The sequence below is a fragment of the Rhinolophus ferrumequinum genome, chromosome 24 (genome assembly GCF_004115265.2).
Source record: "Rhinolophus ferrumequinum isolate MPI-CBG mRhiFer1 chromosome 24, mRhiFer1_v1.p, whole genome shotgun sequence".
Classification (NCBI taxonomy): Eukaryota; Metazoa; Chordata; class Mammalia; order Chiroptera; family Rhinolophidae; genus Rhinolophus; species Rhinolophus ferrumequinum.
This window is the reverse complement of record NC_046307.1, coordinates 15,073,948-15,093,191: the sequence shown is the minus strand read 5'-3', so window position 1 is coordinate 15,093,191 and position 19,244 is coordinate 15,073,948. Positions and strand designations below refer to the sequence as shown.

The 19,244-nt window shown below is 32.9% G+C and overlaps 1 protein-coding gene across 5 annotated transcripts in view; it reads right to left on the bottom strand.

The window, feature by feature from the left end:
* Positions 1 to 19,244, bottom strand: part of ANKHD1 (ankyrin repeat and KH domain containing 1) — a 103,096-nt gene that overhangs the window by 36,614 nt on the left and 47,238 nt on the right. For 2 of the 5 annotated variants that reach the window (XM_033095844.1, XM_033095843.1), the window contains exons 10-12: positions 18,272 to 18,381; positions 8,854 to 8,910; positions 569 to 656 (exon numbers count right to left, since the gene is read on the bottom strand). In XM_033095844.1, the coding sequence (XP_032951735.1) occupies positions 569 to 656; positions 8,854 to 8,910; positions 18,272 to 18,381 (255 nt within the window). Of the gene's footprint in view, positions 1 to 568; positions 657 to 8,670; positions 8,911 to 18,271; positions 18,382 to 19,244 lie in introns of those variants that run through there. The other 3 variants (XM_033095845.1, XM_033095846.1, XM_033095847.1) reach the window with 3 other exon arrangements.

Here is a 19,244-nt window from a genome sequence, read left to right as displayed (position 1 = left end):
CTGAACCAAACGAAATTGCCGATATCATTTTTGACGTATAAAATGAGAACTTTATATGATTCAACCTAACATGGGTTCAGTGGCATTTCCCTTTTCTATAGTAAACAGTATTGAACTACCTCTTCATCCATCGTTTGAACTTTTTTGCCTAAATATAATCTAATAAATAAATATGCTAATAACTCTTTTGTAAAATTGATTAATTCAACTGAACCATAAACAATAGTAGCAGACTTTCTCCCCTCCACCTGCCGCCAGCAGAACTGCTTCATCATTAAATGCTAAACAATACTCTATCTACTAAATATAACTGGACATTTCACCTTTCCAACTTTTGGGAACCACCTGCTGTTTGGTTGATAAAAACTTCAAACTTCAAACTCATAAAGAAAGATCCCAGTTAAGTACCTCAAGAACTCTATGATTACTAAATGAAATATAGCAACAAAAGACTAGCATACCTTACTTATACTGCAGATAAAGTAGCTTTAACATAAATTGCAATTGTTTAGGAATTTTTTTTCAGAAATTATAGCCTCTTAGAAATGATCATTTGTACTTTCTTTACCTTTGCTAATAAGAAACTGCACAGTACACAGATGACCGGCTCTTGCAGCTTTCATCAAAGGTGTTCTTCCACCTTCAGATTCATGTTCCTATTAAAGAAACAAAAAGTAATCCATTAGTGCCAACTCATTAAGCATCTGTTTTAAATACTTAGTACCAATGACATAAGATATAATGACTTAATACTTACTCAGTGTAGTCTATCTTTCAATTCCACCAAAATACAGGATTAATTTCAGTCCACACTAGATGGTGTAACCATTTAAGGTCAAGTTCAGTTTTACATAGCAAACAGCCCTTAAAGTTAATACTTATGTTCAATCTGATCCTCAAAGAGGAAATTGCTGCATTTTCCTAATCCTAAAATAAAAAAGATGCTTTCCTAGCTATTTATCTTTCTGAAAAAGGAGTCTTAAGTCTTGTGAGGTGATTAGGAAGAACTTGAATTTATATTAGAAGCCAATAAGAACTCGATCATAGAATAGAAACCAATCGCTGAAGATAAACACTAAGGTATTTCAGGAGTAAAGGGCTAAGGAAAACGAAAAATGTACCAATGAGCAGGTATATTTTAGAGTAGAAATTAAATATCTGAATATAAAAGGCAAAAGAACAGTTTCATAATAGCAGAAAGATTGTTATTCTTTCTAGGAAGTTTGCAAGCAAGAGTAATGAATGATAAAACAGCTTCCAACCATCCTAATATCAAATCCACTGAAAGGAGCTGACTTGTATGGTAAGTAGTACTGTCCGTTGGGAGAACTGTGAACTCTTATTACATTCATCTAAGTATTAAAATGTAGCTGATAACATCGTTTCTGTGAAAAGTTCTCTCACCTATCCCCTCTTTCACTGTGTATGCAAACAGTAATTTCTGTTTTTGGTCATCTTTTGTTACTAAGAAAAACTTGATAAAAAAGTGATTAAGTCAGGCTTTATTCCAGCTCTGTTCTTCTAATTAACTGAGAATCTTTCAGCTACCACATGGTCAACTTAAAAATAGCATTCTCTGCCAATAGGATAGAATTTAGTCTACTTACACAACTGTATCTGATCTACAACTCAGGGAGACCAACAATGAGAAATAAGAGTCGATTGTCAACTCAAAGGAAACTTTACACTGAACTGCAGTAACAGGAATTTCACGCTAATAGATTTTTTAAAAATCTTGATAGGATAGAATCTTTCAACCTCCTATAAAAATTAGTTTATGCTTTGCCTTTTTAATTGTTATGTATATTGATTACACAACAACCTGTATTAACTCTAAGGTATGGCAGAATGAATAACTATAGATAATGTCAAAATAATTTGGCTTTAGAATGGATTTTGAACTTACAGTCAAACGTAGGTAAATCTATGATTCTGGCAATTTAAACAAAACAAAATATACACCATGAAGATCTTACTCAGGAAGACCTAGACAATTATTTGTCCAATTTTCCATCTGCCTAATTTCTGAATTACCATTACAGTCAACAACACACTGGAAATAAATGGCTCCTTTAGAAACTCATTTCCTCTCCTGCCTCAGGGCCTTTTTTGCTCAACCTGTTCTCCCTTCCCTGTAACACTTGCCCTTTTTCATCCTTCACATCAAGTCAAGTGTTATTTCCACAAGGAAGACCTCCCTGAACTTCCTAACTAGATCACTCTTCCTATTATTGATTTATAGCTTATAGCTGCATGAACCACTCCTTCAAAAGTTCCAATCATATACTAGTTTGTGTAATATTTGGCTAACATGTCTCTTCCACTAAAACGTAAGTTCCATGAGAACAGCAATCATGTCCATTTTTGCTTACCATTATAAACCTACCATCTAAAATAATGAAGTGCCTGAATACTGTTTACTACGAAGGAACCTAAGCATAACTGACCTCTCAAATCTTCCCTCTCATGAGGTTTGAAGTTTTAACTTTCTACTAGGTAAATGATAGAAAAGTTAATTTTACCCGAAATTAATAGTAGTAGCTAAACTGAAAGTAAGACATTCACTATCTGCATTTGGTAATACAGTATTACTAAAACATGGGTGGGCAACACTACCATGTTTCCCTGAAAATAAGACCTAACCGGAAAATAAGCCCTAGCATGGTTCAGGATGACATCCCTTGAACATAAGCCCTAACGCATCTTTTGGAGCAAAAATTAATATAAGACCCAGTCATATCACTTCTCTTTTCCTTTCCTTCTCATCTCTTAAGCCTGGCGGTGACATCCATCAACATAACTATATAGATCTCATGAGTAATGGCAAAGACAAAAGATTTTGAAAGCTCTGTTTTAGAATAAACTTTTAAAGTAACTACTAGTTCTGTATATTTAAAATATTACCATAACTGTCAAAAGAAATCAGGAAGTGCACTCCCATGACCAAATCAAATTTTAAAACTCAACATACTAATAAAATTTCTGAAATAAACAGTATGAAAAACTGCCCATTTTATTTTCCTCCCTATAAATATATATTTATTCCTTTGGTTTTTGAACAATATAATTATGTTTGAGAAAATGGCTGGTAAAACAATGCCGCATCTTTATAATGTATTTATAATATTTCATGTGTTAAAATAATGTATATCCCACACACATATCACTGGTACCAAAATATCTGACCACTAATTCCTTCTTTTAAAATAGGAATCAAATTTGTGTACACTACTTACTTATGAATGTTGGGTTTATTAGTACAGCCAATATTTGTTCAAGATCAATAAAATTTTAGGATATAAATTATAATTTTTCTTCATAAACATAGAAAATTATTTTCTAGGGCTATAAACTTAGATATTATGCAGTTTAACATTTCTTCTTTCTCTATTCTTGGGAACAGTTAGAGTATAGGGACTATGTATTTCTTGAATATTTGGTAAAACTCACCTATAAATCCATCTAGGCCTCTTACCTTCATTGGATGGCTGATTTTAAACTACTGATTCAATTTGTAATACGGTTATTGTTCTACAGAGGTTTCCTATTCTTGAGTCAATTTTGATTGTTTATATAGAAAAAAAATCAGTATTCATTTCACCTAAGTATTCAAATTGATTGTTTATACAATTGCCTTGCAAATTTTAAAGATCTCTACTGTATCAGATAACTCCATTTAAGTGTCTATGACTTACCTCTGCCTTTCCCCTTTTTGAAAAAAAGAGTCTGGCTTCTTTTATCTACTTTTTTCTTTTTTTTTAATCAGCTTTTAATTTTGCTTTTCACACCTGTTTTTTTATGCCTATTTTTACGTTCTTTTCTATTCTATTTTGCTTTTATCTTTATTATTTTTCTTTGTTCTGTTGTTTTTATTAGCTTCATTTCCATCCATTTTATATATATGCCTACATATATATAGATATAGGTGTGTATGTGTATATAAATTTCCTTCTACAGACCACGTTAGCTATATCCTCTTACCCAAGTTTTAATGTGTAGTTTTTGTGGTAATTTCTACTTTGTAATTTTTACTATGATTGCCTCTTTAACCCATGAATTATGTAAAAATATTTTTCTTCATTTTCTAGATGTATGTGTTTTTAAAAGTTTTTGTTGATTTGTAATTTTAAAGCAATAGAGATCAGAGAATGTAGTCCGTATGATTAAGGAGTTTGTTTTAAAGACTTTTCTGTGGCCTAAAACATGGCCAATTTTTACACGTTCCATGTATTGGAAAATATATAGTATAGTATATTTATTCATAAGAGCAAACATTATTTTTCTATGCTTAACAATTATTCCATCTGTTTGATCTATTAGTTTCATAGAAGTATAAAAATATCTTAATACAAATGTAGATCTATTTTTGTTGTAATTTTATAATTTTCTATTTTATTTGGAGGCAGATGGGTAGCTATTGATTTGTGACTGATTGTAGTATAAATTGGAGGAGCATTTAATCTCTAAAAATGCTTTTGGCCTAAAATTCCATTTTGTCTGACATTAATATTGCCTTACATAATTTTTCTATCGCTTTTTTAACCTTTCCCTGTCACTTTGTTTTAGATTTGTCTCCTGAAAGCAGAATTTGCTAGATTTTGATTTTGAATCTAATTCAAAAGTCTAGGCCCTTTAACAATTCAGTTCAATAGGATTGTATTTGTTCTAATTACTGATGTATTTTTCTAAAAATATCTTTGAAGTTATTTAGTATGTGATCCTCTTCTTCTGAACAACACAAGGCCTCTAGAAAGGCTTTTAACCTTTTAACACATCCCTTGGAATTTCATGCCATTGCTGTCTGGAATTTTAGTATAACTTTGGTTTTAAGCATAAAAATTTAAGTTTATACTCAAAAATTTATATTTATAATGTTTTACCAATTTCTTTGCTTACCGTTGCTTCTTGTATCCCACGCCTTCCTCCAGGGTTCATTTTTCTCCTTATTGATGTACACATCTTTTAGTTGTTCTTTTATCAAGGGTCTTAGGTGGTAAACTCTTTTACTCTTTGTAGATCTGAAAATATGCTTAGTTTTCCTTCTCTGGAATGGTAGTTGAGTACAGAATTCTATATTGTGTTATTTTTCTCTTGATATTTTAAGGATATTAACTCCCACTATCTTCTGTGATTATTATTATTTTAGACATCAACTCTCGCTTTATTAAGGCTTGGCGCAGTCCGCCACGGTTCACTTTTGGGTGACACTGAAGGTAGAGGCTCTGTTTGAGATTCCGAGCCACAGTCTATCGTGCTCCATGCACATCCATCCTGCAGCATGAGGGCATGTATGCAGATAACTTGAGGGCCCTCAGCAGGGTGGGGCTGGCTCTAGCAGGACCTGGGCTCTGGCAGGGGTAGGGTGGTGGTGGTAGTGGTGGTGGTGGTGGTGATGGTGGTGTCGGGTGTGATTATTGTTGATGAGAACCTGCTGTCAAAAATGTGTTGTTGCTTTGTAAGTAATACATTTTTCCCTCCAGTAGCATTTACGGTATTTTTCTATATTCCTAAAATTCTAGTTTTATTTTGCTCAGTGATTAATTTTTCAATCAAGGATTCATGTCTGGCTTCAATTCTAGAAAATTCTACATCATTATATCTTCAAACATTGTCTCTGCTTTCTGTTTCTAACATCTCCTTCAGGAACTTCAAAGAGATGCATGGCGGAGCTTCTCAATCTAGACTTTCTCTCAATTTCTCTTCATATTTGTGCTATATTGTTTATTTCTTGTTTTATCGTCTGATTCACTAATTCTTATTCAACTATGTTCAATACACTATTTATCCTATATGTTGATTTTTTATTTCCACAATCCCAAAGTTTAAATTTGCTTTATTTCATATCCACTTGTTCTTAATTCATAATTATCAGCTTTTGTCTTATTGTCTCACATTGTTTTACAGTTATTGGTTATAATTTAAAATAAACATGTTTAAAATTTTAAAGATTGAAGTCTCTTTTTTCAATTTCCTTAGGGATGTAGTCTCTGTTTTGCTTTTCATTTGTTTGCTTGCATTTTAACTACCTCTCTTGACATAGATTTGCACGTGGGCTTTATAATTTTTTTTAATTGAAAAGACTCATTTTGCATCAGAGTTGTTTTTTTCTTTTATTTCCATCCACAAATTTATCCATTTTCATCAGATGGTTTGACAGTTGCCTAAGTCGGGCCCTTAAAGTCCATTTAATAAGTAGATCTTTCATGGGTAATGTAAGCTTCTGGTCCCATGGGATTATTTCAGTTCTACTCACTAAATCAAAGAATGGTGTTCTCTAAGTTTTAGTTACACTCTTGTCTTTGCTTCTTCCCTCTATCAAGAACAATTAAGCTAATTTCTAACTGCAACTGTGGGAAGTTGCATGGAGGTTTTTTTTTCCATCTTATTTCACCGGTAGGGCAATAAGGTCCCAGCTCCTTGCTTCATTCGAGTACACTAGATCTACTGGCCTGTTCATGTGAGATGCATTCAGTCCCTGTTCCCCCATACATGTTGAAATCCCAGTCCCTACTGCCCATTTATTTTAGCCTAAATTCTTCTTAGGCCTATAGCTTCAGCTGTGGATCCATCTCCATTTCTAGTCCCCAGAGTTCTTTAATCTTGTTTCTGGGTATAGCTACATTATTTTTTAGTTTAGTTTGTTTTTCTCCCATATTTTATTTATTATGTTTATGTACTTGAAATGATAGACAGCAGACAGGTTTCAAAATATACTAACATTGACTTTACCTTCTTGACTGGAAGTCATTTGTACTTACATTTAAACAACCTTAAGATAGCTGAAAAGGACTCATTCAGTATATAATAACCCAGAAAAAGAGAACTTAGCCTTTTTAAAAAAGAAAAAAATTCATTAGGAATTTTGTGTATTTCACAGATAGTTTTAGATCAAGAAAAAACTGGTAAGTTTTCCAATTTTGAGTAGTAAAATTAAACAACATGTGTATATGTTATTCCTTAATAAAAAGTTAATGTTTAAAAAGTTTATTAAGGTAAGTTAATCACTAATGATTAAAATATATTAATAAGTGGATAATTAGCGCTCATAGCCCCCTAAGAGCTTATCCATGTAAAATGCACTGTAAAGTTCTAGTTCTAATGAGTAAGCACTACGAGAAAAATGGTGCAGTTTTTTCTATTTGGTTTTAGATTACAAAATTCAATTTTAAATTAAGTTTTTCTTTATAATAAATTGATTTCCTTTAAAATCAGTCATGGGCACCCAACCAAGGCATGCATTTGTATATAGACTTTAACTATAGAACAGAGCAGTATTTTTTGGGCCTGGGAGGAGAACATTGTTTAGCGGGGAAGGACCAGAATCACAGGAGAAGGAAGGAAGACTGTTTTATACTACGTATGTACTAGAGGACTCTGATACTCCCCCTTCAGGGTATGTTCTTCCAACCTACCACTGTATATTAGTCATTACCTTAGTGATCTAGTCATTACTTTAGTGATCTAGTCATCACTAGGTAATTAGTCATTACCTACTGATGAGATTTATATCCCTCAGGAGAACCGAGATGGAAAAAAGATTAAGAGGCACTGTTCTAGGGCTTGTGTTTCACTCAGTTTCTAAAATTTACAAGTAACAAAGAAAAACCAAGCTTATTCAGTTTGGATGAACGAAGAATGATTAACTATAAAGCAAAGATGGAAAAAGAAAAAAACTCAATAACGATGCAGAATAATCTGTACAGACTCTGGCAATGTCTCAAAGTGTGGAATATGGAGGTCTTGTCATCAGAAATCCCTGGGATAGCAGTTAAAATGCAGACTCCCATTTCAAATCTGCTGAATTGAAACCTCTAAAAGTGGGACCACAAACCTTATTTTAAAAAGTATCCCAAGTTTTGAGACTTACAGCTAGAGAGAGATTTATAATCACATTTCCTTTAACAAGCCCTGGGAGAAATATTTTATCTGAAATAAACTCAGCTTTACTTTCTTGATAAGAGCCTGAGATATTACACAAACTGAGTAAAAGTTCACATTTTCACATATTTTGTGAAATAAATTTACTTTGTTCAAATTAGAATGTTATAACAACTTATTCAACAAGCCAATAATAAAGATACTTAATAAGCAATATAATTTAGAGTGGCTTGATATTGAAAAATTCATTTTAGATGGCCTAAATTAATTGTGATCTAATCACAATGTATTCCTAACTCATAATTAAGCACTTCTCCTGATTTTAAACAAATCTCTCTTGATTACAATGGATATTAACTTTGCTTGACTTTTAAGACCATCAGGCACAAATTCCACACAATTTTTCAAAAGAAATGTTTGTTTACAAACAAACATTCACCTTCTTAAAAACCAATTTCAAAAGGAGGTAACAGGAGACAATTTTAAGGAGAAAATTTTCACTTTATATAAATTAGGGCATGAATAACATAGTAAATAATATAACTAATGTTTTCATTTACCTGAGGATTTTATAAAACAATCCAACATATTACCTATATCTAAATTTCAGATTCTTTTAATGAATAAGTTGAATACAAAGGACTTTATAACTGAGACTTTCTCTCTGGGGTATCTTAACTCTCCCAACAAGGGAGAATACAAAAGAACTATGTGAATAAGAAAATCTATTTTCACCTAAGAGATTTTTTTTTTTTAAGGAATACCACATAAAAAGAATACTAAGGAAGCAAATTACTAGTAATGTAAATCTCTTTTTATTGGAACTTCATAATATTTTCCAATTGAAGAAGATTTCCTTTGTCACCCACCAGGGTTCTGGAACTTCTTGGCTGGAATTCAGATATCCAGAGTTCTGGTTACCTACAACATCTATTCTTTATGTAGTAGCTTACAAGCATCAAAGGCCACCCTCACCTGATGCTTGGCCGGATCTATGCCCTCCAAAATAGTCTTCATGTCCTCCTGCTTGTCCTGTGAAAGGAAAAAGAACAACTCACGGATCTGATTCCAAAAATAAAAATCACAATTGGCCATGAAGACCGTGTGACTGATACTTCAGCTGCTGGGCTTCATTAACTCGGGATCTTGAACTAAAAAGATTCTCATCTGTAGAGACCATAATCTCAGGAGCAGAGTTATGATTTTTTTTAAGGTTATGATACTGTGGTTCTCTACCAATATAACTTCAATATAAAGCTTAACATATGCAGATATAATTCTTCTGAACTATTTAAATTCATGCCTGTCTCCAAACACAACTAAAGCCACAAAATCAAGGGCAGTATCTTTTAACATCTAACCAAAGAAATAATTAAATCAAAAGATTTGGGAATATCACAAGTTGGGAGAAAACATAAGGAAAATACTGTAAGATGATTAAATAGTTATGCAGTTCCCCCTCGCCCATTATAAATGTACTCAGTGCTTACACTTTTCAACTAAAACAGGAAACTTCAAAGAACTTGAGAGATGGAATATCTGTATTTTCTCTAGACCTGGACTCCTGACAGAGAGAGAGGTGAGACAGGGATATATATGGTTGAGGAAACAGTAATAACCTTTGCAGTCACTGAACAGAGTCAACTAAGTCTCCAAATAAAAGAAATGTAGCCTAGAGAGGGCTTCACTCTAAGTCACTCCTCCCTTCGACCTGGGTGATATGCTTACTTATCCTAAGAGGATGCATGCTCCTATGGTAGAGGTTTGGTGAGAAAGTATTCTGCGAAAACTATATGATTTGAGAGGCTGATTGTTAAGGCTTACTTCCTCTCCCTGCCTCTGTATGATTTTCAACAAATAGCAAGCCCCATTCGAATATGAATAATAAGCACAAAGTATCCAATATAGAACCTATTAAGAAGTTCCTACAAACATGGAAACAGTAAAATTTTAGTCAATATTCCCCTATATTTTTAAACAAATTAAAGAGAACATGAACTCACGGCTGGACAAAGAGATATAATAGCAAGAGGAGATTTAAAAGTGAGTTGGAAGAGCAGAAGAAACTAAGTAATAAAGAAACCATCAAAACCACATTAGAAGCAGGAAGAGGCGGAGAAGCAGCAAAAATCTTCAGTTAAAAATCACTCGCTGTTTTCCAGGAAAAACTAATACAGACTAATAAACACCAAGACACATCCTGGTGAAATCACAGAGGTTTAAGTATAATGAAAGAATCTTATGATAATCCAGGCATAAATAGGAAGTTACTTACATATAACAGGGAATATTCTATCAGGCTTTGGCAATATTCAGTACCACAAAACAATAGAGAGAGGGCTTGCTTAGAATTTTGAGGGAAAAACAAGTGATTCATTAATTTTATATATGGCCATATTTGTTTATAAATACAACATACAGTAGTCTCAAAAATGCAAGCCCTGTGAGGTTTTTTTCAGGGGAGAGGAGTAAATTCCAGTCAATATACCAATATCAGCCAGCCAAAAAGTGAGGCAAGTTTAGGAACTTAGGAATTAAGAGGCTACGTAATATGAAAGACTAGTAAACACTGAATCCACTTAAATATACAGTTAAACAACTGTGAGAAATAGGGTCATAAAACAGAATGCAAATGTTATAAAATCATGGTAACGTAAAAAATAACTCCTGAAACTCCTATGGTGGAAGATACATTAATCTCCTCTCTCAGAATGAAGTCAATAGATACTGTCTGAATATTGGATTTGCAAAAAATAAATTTATTCTTTAAAGAAATGAACAAAAAATTTCAAAATTTGCATTTGTAAATGATGTCTGAATATTCTTCCAGAAAGTAACTTTATGCCTGTGCTTTATAGAGCCGTGGGAGCAATTAATGAGCAGCTCATAGGGCTGCTTGGAACACAGGGAGATTTTTTTAGATAAAACAAGCATGGGGACTATGATCAAAGATTAGAATATTAAAACATGAAGAATGGATGGAAGGAAGGAAGGAAAAAAGGAAGGAAGGAAGGAAGGGAAGGAGGGAGGGAGGGAGGGTTGGAGGGAGGGAGGGAGGGAAGGATCCAACTCATGTTACTGAGGAATGTGGGAAGTAAGGAGGTCTCAGTCATTAATGGAAGTATAGACTAGTTCAGCATTTTTAACCAATTTGGCAGCAACTAACAAAAATTTAGATGTGGACTCTTTGATATTCCAACAATTTCACTTGCAGGAATTTATCTCTATAGATATATTTATAAAAGTAGCAAAAATATGTAAATATGTTTAACAATATTTAACAAAAGCACAGTCGCATTTGTAATATTTAAAATTGTAATAACCCAGATGTTTATGAATAACTGGTCAATAAATTAGAACACTGGGTACCTGTGAAAGGAAATGAGAAATCTATAGGAACTGACATAGAAAAATATTAATAAGAAAAAAGTTGCAGAAGAGTATACTCATATATGGTAACAAGTCCTTTATATAAAAAAAGACATATAGCCCATATACATAGAATATATATATATACTTGGGTGTATAGAAATGTCTAGAAGGACACACAACATATTGCTTAAATTAAAAAAAAAAGAAAAAGAAAAAAACTTAACAAAAGAGGACCTGGTCCACATTTCTATTTTATAAGATTTAATATAGATAACAAACTGATCCTTCAAATTTTTTATTTTATTCTAGGGGAAGTCCATATTAAATCCCATTTTAAGGAAATAATTTCCATGAATAAGAACAAAAGGGTGCTAATGTTTCCCTTAGCTCAACTATTCTAGGAAAATGCCCCCCAAAAGTTCATTTGGTTGGTAGAATACAGTCCAAGGAAAACAACAAGGGTCAGAGAACTTACTTTATGGTTAGGGATGAAAATCAGTGATAGTCCACTGTGACATATTCAAAGGGCTCTATTTCCTTATCAGTGTAAAAGTGCTTCAATTTTTATTAAAACATTAAAAATAATAAACACTTAAAAGCTATGGTCAACGCTACACAGAAAATCAGTATAATGAAAAACAGTCTATTTCAATAAGGAATTATATGAAGAATTAAACATTGATAAGAATGTTTCTTTCAATGTATGTGATTTTTCATCATATATACATAAACTAACTCTAGAAGGATAGAAAAAATGAACATTAATTGCCAATGGAGAGAAAACCCGGGTACCCATGGGATCTTTTTATACTTTGTAAATTTTGAACCATGTAAACGTTATTACGTACTTAAAAATAAGAAAAAAATATTTTTCAAGTAATTTTAAGAATTTTGTTAAACATAAATTTAGCCACAATGAGGAAAATAATTGACAGAGGACCAACTATTATTCAATATGGCAAAGACCCCATAATTAGCAACACTATGCCTACCATACTTCTTTAAGTGGGTTCTATTTATTGTCTCTGATCCATTTCATCTAAAGGAGATTTATTATGACCATAAAGAAAGAAACCATGTTCTATCTCATGTCTTTGGGTACCCTCTCCCTCTTCCACCCCTATCTTTAAGGTGACAAACATTGTAAAGTAAAATGGAATTCTAAATTCCTTGTTTTACATTGAACATTTCTTATGTATACTTGAAAGCCAAAGCTGAGAAAACAATCCTAATCAGAGGAAATTTTGAAAAGTTTGAAGATTTAAAAGATGAGATGATGTAACTCAAGTTTATTTGCTATTTGAAATAAACTTTAACTGCAGGCAAAGGAGAATAAATTTATAGTTGAATAATTCCAAAGATCATCTAGTCCATTTAATACATCCAACAGGTAGTTGGTCAAGTTGTTCTTTAAAAATCATAAAATTAGATCTCTTAAGCTAGGTCATTAAAGATCATCTGGTCCAAACCCTTTTTAAAAAAAGGAAGAGAATGAAGAGGGGGGAGAGGAGAAGAAAAAAAGGAAGCTTATGAAAATTTAAGTGATTTGCCCAAGGACACCAGCAGAGCCAAAGAATATTTACACAACCTTGGTAAAATATTCCAGAAAATGTTATCAAATTTCATTTTATAAATGAAAAAATTGAGGCAAATGTTTGCTTACAGATCCGTGATTCGATGGCTATGAGGAAAATGTAGGTACCTTGTCTAATGTTCAGCATCAGTTCTTTCTAAACAACTTAGCACAGCTTTTGTCACTCATTAGACCTCCACTCAGATCTAGAATTGTAGGATGCTTCCCTTAAGTCAGTCTACTTTTGAATAGCAATGCAGGCCTATATAATGATAAATTGCGTCACAAAATCTCTTGATAACATAACTAGAATGTATTTACCTTCTCTAATATCTGTTAGTTGTTCATTATGGGAAATTCTCCTTGAGTTCAGAACCTACTGATCAGTTATAATAACTCTTCTAGAAATAAAAAACCAAAGGAGCTGGAGACAAGGAAGAAATACTTTTTAACTGATTTATATACCACTCTACCTCCCATTCCAACTTAGCTTTGTTGGCAAATACATATGAAGAAAATGCCACAGATGACAAATATTTCTTCTGTCTTAACAAATGTATCAATGATTTCATATTGAAATTAATATGCCATGGTAAAAAGAGAAAGATTCTACCATCTTCACAAATGGTTTGAGAAACACAAACACCAAAACACCTTTGACATGTTAGCCAACTCAATAGTGCCATCTAAACATACTATCCATACCCCTCATCAGGGTCTTTGGAAATTCTGAATTGATATAGTCATCTTTCATATACAAGGATCGTGTCTGTAACATGGGGATGGAAATCAGGAAAATATAGACAACAAAGTTGGTCGAAACTAAAAGCAAGCAAGAGAAAAAAAAAAGTAGAGTAGTACTTTATAATCCAAATTATACTGTTGAATAGTTAACTATATAAAATTCTCCACCTTCAACTTGAAAAGTATAAGTGAAGGTTGGCTAGAAGACTGTGGTAACAGAAATCAGGTCATAAGTACTTGAGCTGAAGTAAGCTATAGAGATGAGAACAAGTATGAAATATTAGAAGTCTGCCTTCTGGTCTAAATACTAGTAATTGGGGAGAATGGCCTAGAGTAATACAGGACACTACAGCATTGGCTGAAGGACCATGGGAGTCTGTCAATTTCAGTTTTTTAAATGGTATTTATTGGTTATTTCTGGTAAAGCAGTTCAGTAACAAATTTGTAAGGAGACTGCTAATATGAAAACTCCTTCTCAGAGAAATAAGATTAAGTAGTTTCCAAAGACTGCCTGTTTTTTCCTAAATATTTCTTAGAGTTTAAGCACTACAGAATGCTAATGGGTTTTAACACAAACTTTCTTACAATGGGTTTACATCATTTTGTACCTGTAATCACACCAAATACTAAAAAAAAACCTGAGCCAATAAACAAAGATACTATGCAGAGGGAAAAAAACACATAAAGAAATAATATTTATTTCAAAATATAATGATTCCCATTATAGTGGTAACAAGAGATGTAAATAACAGGATGATATGAATTAGGTCATTTGTTCAGGGCTCTCTGCTTATATTATAGAATAAGCTCAGTGCTTAGAGTAGTTAAAATGATTCTGAATGTTAAACGGTGAGAATTTACAAAAAGCTCTGGAATTAATGGACAATTTTTAATTTAATTATTGATTTTTCAAAAAGAACATTTTAAGTGGCCTATATAAGAATATTAGGGGCGGCCTGGTGGCTCAGGCGGTTGGAGCTCCATACTCCTAACTCCGAAGGCTGCCAGTTCGATTCCCACATGGGCCAGTGGGCTCTCAACCACAAGGTTTGCCAGTTCAATTCCTCCAGTCCCACAAGGGATGGTGGGCTCCGCCCCCTGCAAGTAAGATTGAACACGGCACCTTGAGCTGAGCTGCCTCCCGGATGGCTCAGTTGGTTGGAGCCCGTCCTCTCAACCACAAGATTGCCGGTTCGACGCCTGCAAGGGATGGTGGGCTGCGCCCCCTGCAACTAGCAATGGCAACTGGACCTGGAGCTGAGCTGCGCCCTCCACAACTATGATTGAAAGAACAACTTGACTTGGAAAAAATCCTGGAAGTACACATTGTTCCCCAATAAAGTCCTGTTCCCCTTCCCCAACAAAATCTTTAAAAAAAAAAAAAAAAAAAAAAGAATATTAAACTAGTCCAAAGATTTTAAGTAATGGATTATTCAAATTTATGCAATTAAAAAGTTAGATAAACTACATAATCCTTAATTTCCAAATACAATGGATATTCAGTGTGCTTTTAACTAGAAGTATCTAAATATTTTTAATTTAAAATATTTTAAAACTAGAAAAAAATGAAGTTTCAAATAACTATGCTTCAAATTAGAAGACACACATATTATGAGGATCTACCTGAAAAGCTCTAGTATGCCATCAGTTCTGGCTATGAATTTTTTAAAAGCGATAAATAAGAAAATTTCTAGATTTTCTTTAAAACTAAGTTCTCCATTATACCTACTATACATTTAGATGAAAAGCCCTAAAACTTCTCAGTTTCACCTCAGGAAACAATACAAGAAAACTAAACTGTTGCATTAAATTTATTTAAAACCATAATTAATATATTAACTGATTCTGGTGCAGAATAATTCAAAGAATGGAAACAACAGTTTTTAAGATCTGTTTTAAAAATATAATATCAAATCTTGAATTATAGCACAAGTCAAGCTCTAAAATCTAACAAAGCATAGGGGTTGGTCCAGACTCTGTTCCAAAGGCTTACTTGCACATCCTTATTTAAAACTGAGGGTAAAAATAGTTCCCCAAATGGGCCAGCCTGGTGGCTCAGGCAGTTAGAGCTCCATGCTCCTAACTCCGAAGGCTGCTGGTTCGATTCCCACATGGGCCAGTGGGCTCTCAACCCCACAAGGTTGTCAGTTCAATTCCTCGAGTCCCGCAAGGGATGGTGGGCAGCGCCCCCTGCAACTAAGATTGAACAGGGCATCTTGAGCTGAGCTGCCGCTGAGCTCCCGGATGGCTCAGTTGGTTGGAGTACAGGCTCTCAACCACAAGGTTGCCGATTCGACTCCCACAAGGGATGGTGGGCTGTGCCCCCTGCAACTGGACCTGGAGCTGAGCTGCGCCCTCCACAACTAAGATTGAAAGGACAACAACTTGGCCTGGAAGTACACACTGTTCCCCAATAAAGTCCCCTTCCCCAATAAAATCTTTAAAAAAAAAAAAAAAAGTTCCCCAAGGAAGGTTCTTTGCCAACCTACAAAAACACCTGTTTAACTTAAAGAACTAGCAAACCTAGATATCAAAAACACACCTCAGGGATGCCAGAGATGGAATATATCTCCACTCCTTGCAATGGAGGACACGATAGATGCTACTACCTTGTTAGGTTCAGCTAGTAAGAATTATGGGTCACTTTTTCTCAGGACTCAGGGACTAATATGCCTGTTTTACTCACTTCTTGTGTTTGACTAGGTCTTTTTTCAAACTCTCTCTGGCTTATAACAAAGCCTGAAATTACAAAGGTTATTTACAGGTTTTAAATATCAAACTTTCTATACTTTCCCATGCTTTCCATATCTTCTATAAAGAATATGTAATTAGGAAAAGAACTAGTATTAAAATTGAAATGTCTCTCCAGAGTACAAAAGCATGAAATAGGCAATATATTTTTAAAAGTGAAAATCAATATATAAAATAATTCAAAAGGAGAAAATAAAAGTTACGCACATTAAGTTATTAAATCTAACAGTGTTTATAAATGAAAACTGAAAAGCAGGTAAAAAGTTCAATAATAAGTGAATGATTACGGTTCATCAACTTGATGGAATACTATGCAAGAGTTGTAAATGTAGAAACTGTAGCATGATGGAAAAAATTATGAAAAACAGTGGAAAAATAGAAAATAACTATAATATACTACGTAATTACACGTAAATATGAATGTATAGAATGCAAAATAGAAAAATAAACAATTACGTTAAAATAACAGTATTATCTTCGTATTTAATTAAGATATATATTCATCTGAGCCATTTTTAAAATTTTACATTTTAAATGTAAAATATCCTGATAAATTCAAATCTTTCTATCTGTTCATTTAATGCAATTCTTCTAAGGAATTCTAATCACAAACACTACACCTAATTCCAGAAGACTATAAAAATAAAACATTTGAAAATATTTCATAATAGATTTCTAATTTGGTCAAAATCAGTAAAGTTTTGTTGATTAGAATGCATTTAACAGATAGTTCCTCTTTTTCCTATTTAATATTTTCAGAAGAACTCTCAACAGGGTAATAAAGGACTGCCATAAAAAAATAGGAGAAGGAAGAAAGAATTCAGGTAAGAATTCAGAAGATAAGAGTATTAAACTTTGTTTAATCTTTTATGCTCTTCCCTATTTATTTCAAGTGATGAAATGCTTCAATTCTTAATTTTTATAGATTACTCAAAGCAACTCTAAAAAAGGAAAAAGATATAGAAAGAAGGTAGAAGATTGAGATCTACTTAACATATCTCTCTGTCATAATTCTCAAATAAAAAAGTACACCTCAGAAATTCTAACTGATGGGGAAGATCCTAATTAATGAGAATGAATGCTAGTGTTACCGTTATAATATTTAGTATTTGTAGAAATGACAATAAATGGCACATACTATACATTTACTTTAGTCAATAATTATTTTCGAACAATGTTCTCAGGTATCTATTTGGGAATGTCTGTTATTGGAAATGCTTTAAAAGGCAATATTTGCACATTTCCCCGCCAAATACCTGAAACTAATAAAGTTGACTCATTAAAACACGTCTCATAAATTTTTATGAAATATATAAAGGAATTCTGGTACTAAGTCTAGAAAGCAGTTTAAAGTACCCTTACAAAATAAAAATGAGTTAAAGCACACATTTCATTAAGAAGCATGAACGTTTAAGTGGCATATGATTTACAATTACCATAGTTGTAAAGGAATATTACATATATGAACCTGCCACCTAATGGGACATTTTGAAAAGCCAGAGTAGAAAATACTAAAAGAAGAGAAAAATAATAGAATGCTTTAATAATGTTGTTAGGAAGATGATAGTAGCTTTGTTTTTAAATGTCTAATTAGAGAAACAAAAGAAATCTCGCAAACTGATTTGATAGGTTATTCTAATCTGTAAACATATCATTGAATTTATGATATGTCTAATAAAAAGCAGTTTAAAAAGTTCAGGAATGCTAAATGGGATTGGGGCGAGAGGAAGAAACAAACAGTTTTACCTAGGAAATGAAATAGTATGCCCTATTAAAAACAAAGTATTTTTAAACACATTTAATAAATGCAATAAAACTAGAACAAACAGCCAAACTTAAAAAAAGTTATTTTGCACAAAGCATGCAAACATAAATCTTTCCTGTGTTTTCTAAGTGTTAAAAATAAATAAATGAGTATTAACACGAAAATGTTTGAAATTAAAAATATCTTACTAAATCGGCCCCTGCTTGAAGTAAAACATCTGCAACGTCAGTATGTCCATTTTCACAAGCATAGGTTAAGGCTGTGTCTCCTGTTGCTGTTGTAGCATGAACGTTAGCACCTAGCAAACAAAAAAATTATACATTTATTTTTAGAATTTTAAAATTAGATTATTTCAATTTTGCAAGTTGGTGACACTGCTAAACCCAAAGTTACGAAACCCAAAGTTATGAAAATATCACTATGTATTTTAAATATCCTAATTTCCCTTTAAATATGCTTTGTAAAAATGCTTCTAGCCACAAAGAAATGAACTATACTAAATGATTTTAAAACAGTAAAATTTGCCTACATATCGCCAGTAAGATATACTCTAAGAAATAAAAGAGCTGGAAAAACAAAAAATACCAAACAGTTTTCAGAAATCATATTGGTGGTAGTGTGGGACTTTATTTCTGAGACAGTTCTATGAATGTTTTGGTAAAAATCAAATGAGTAATCCTTTGGTGAGAAGTGAAATTTCTGGCATGGTTGAGAGAAAACACAGATGCGATTGTGTAAGTAAAAACCCTATGGTTCTGAAATGGAGCTATAGACATAAATTAATGATGTATATTTATCTATAAGAAAAACAAGTATTTCCTAACTCTGACCAACTAAAAAGGCCTAGAGACAATGATTGATCAAGCCTAAATAGCATCTCCAGCTTAGACTGTGGTCTCTAAGTACCATTTCCCACTAAATGGAATGAGGGTTTCTTAGAAAAACGATTGGTTCCAACATTAGGGCAGAATCTGCATAAGATGAGCCATATCATAAAGCAAGGAAATCATCAAAGACTATAATAAGATCACATCAAAAGGATTTAGGAGCTAACCTTATTGACCACAGATAGTCAAACTGCCCCATCTTTCGACAAGGTTTGCATTAAAAAAAAAAAGATGGAGTAAAAGCCATCATATATGTTATACATATGTTTAAATC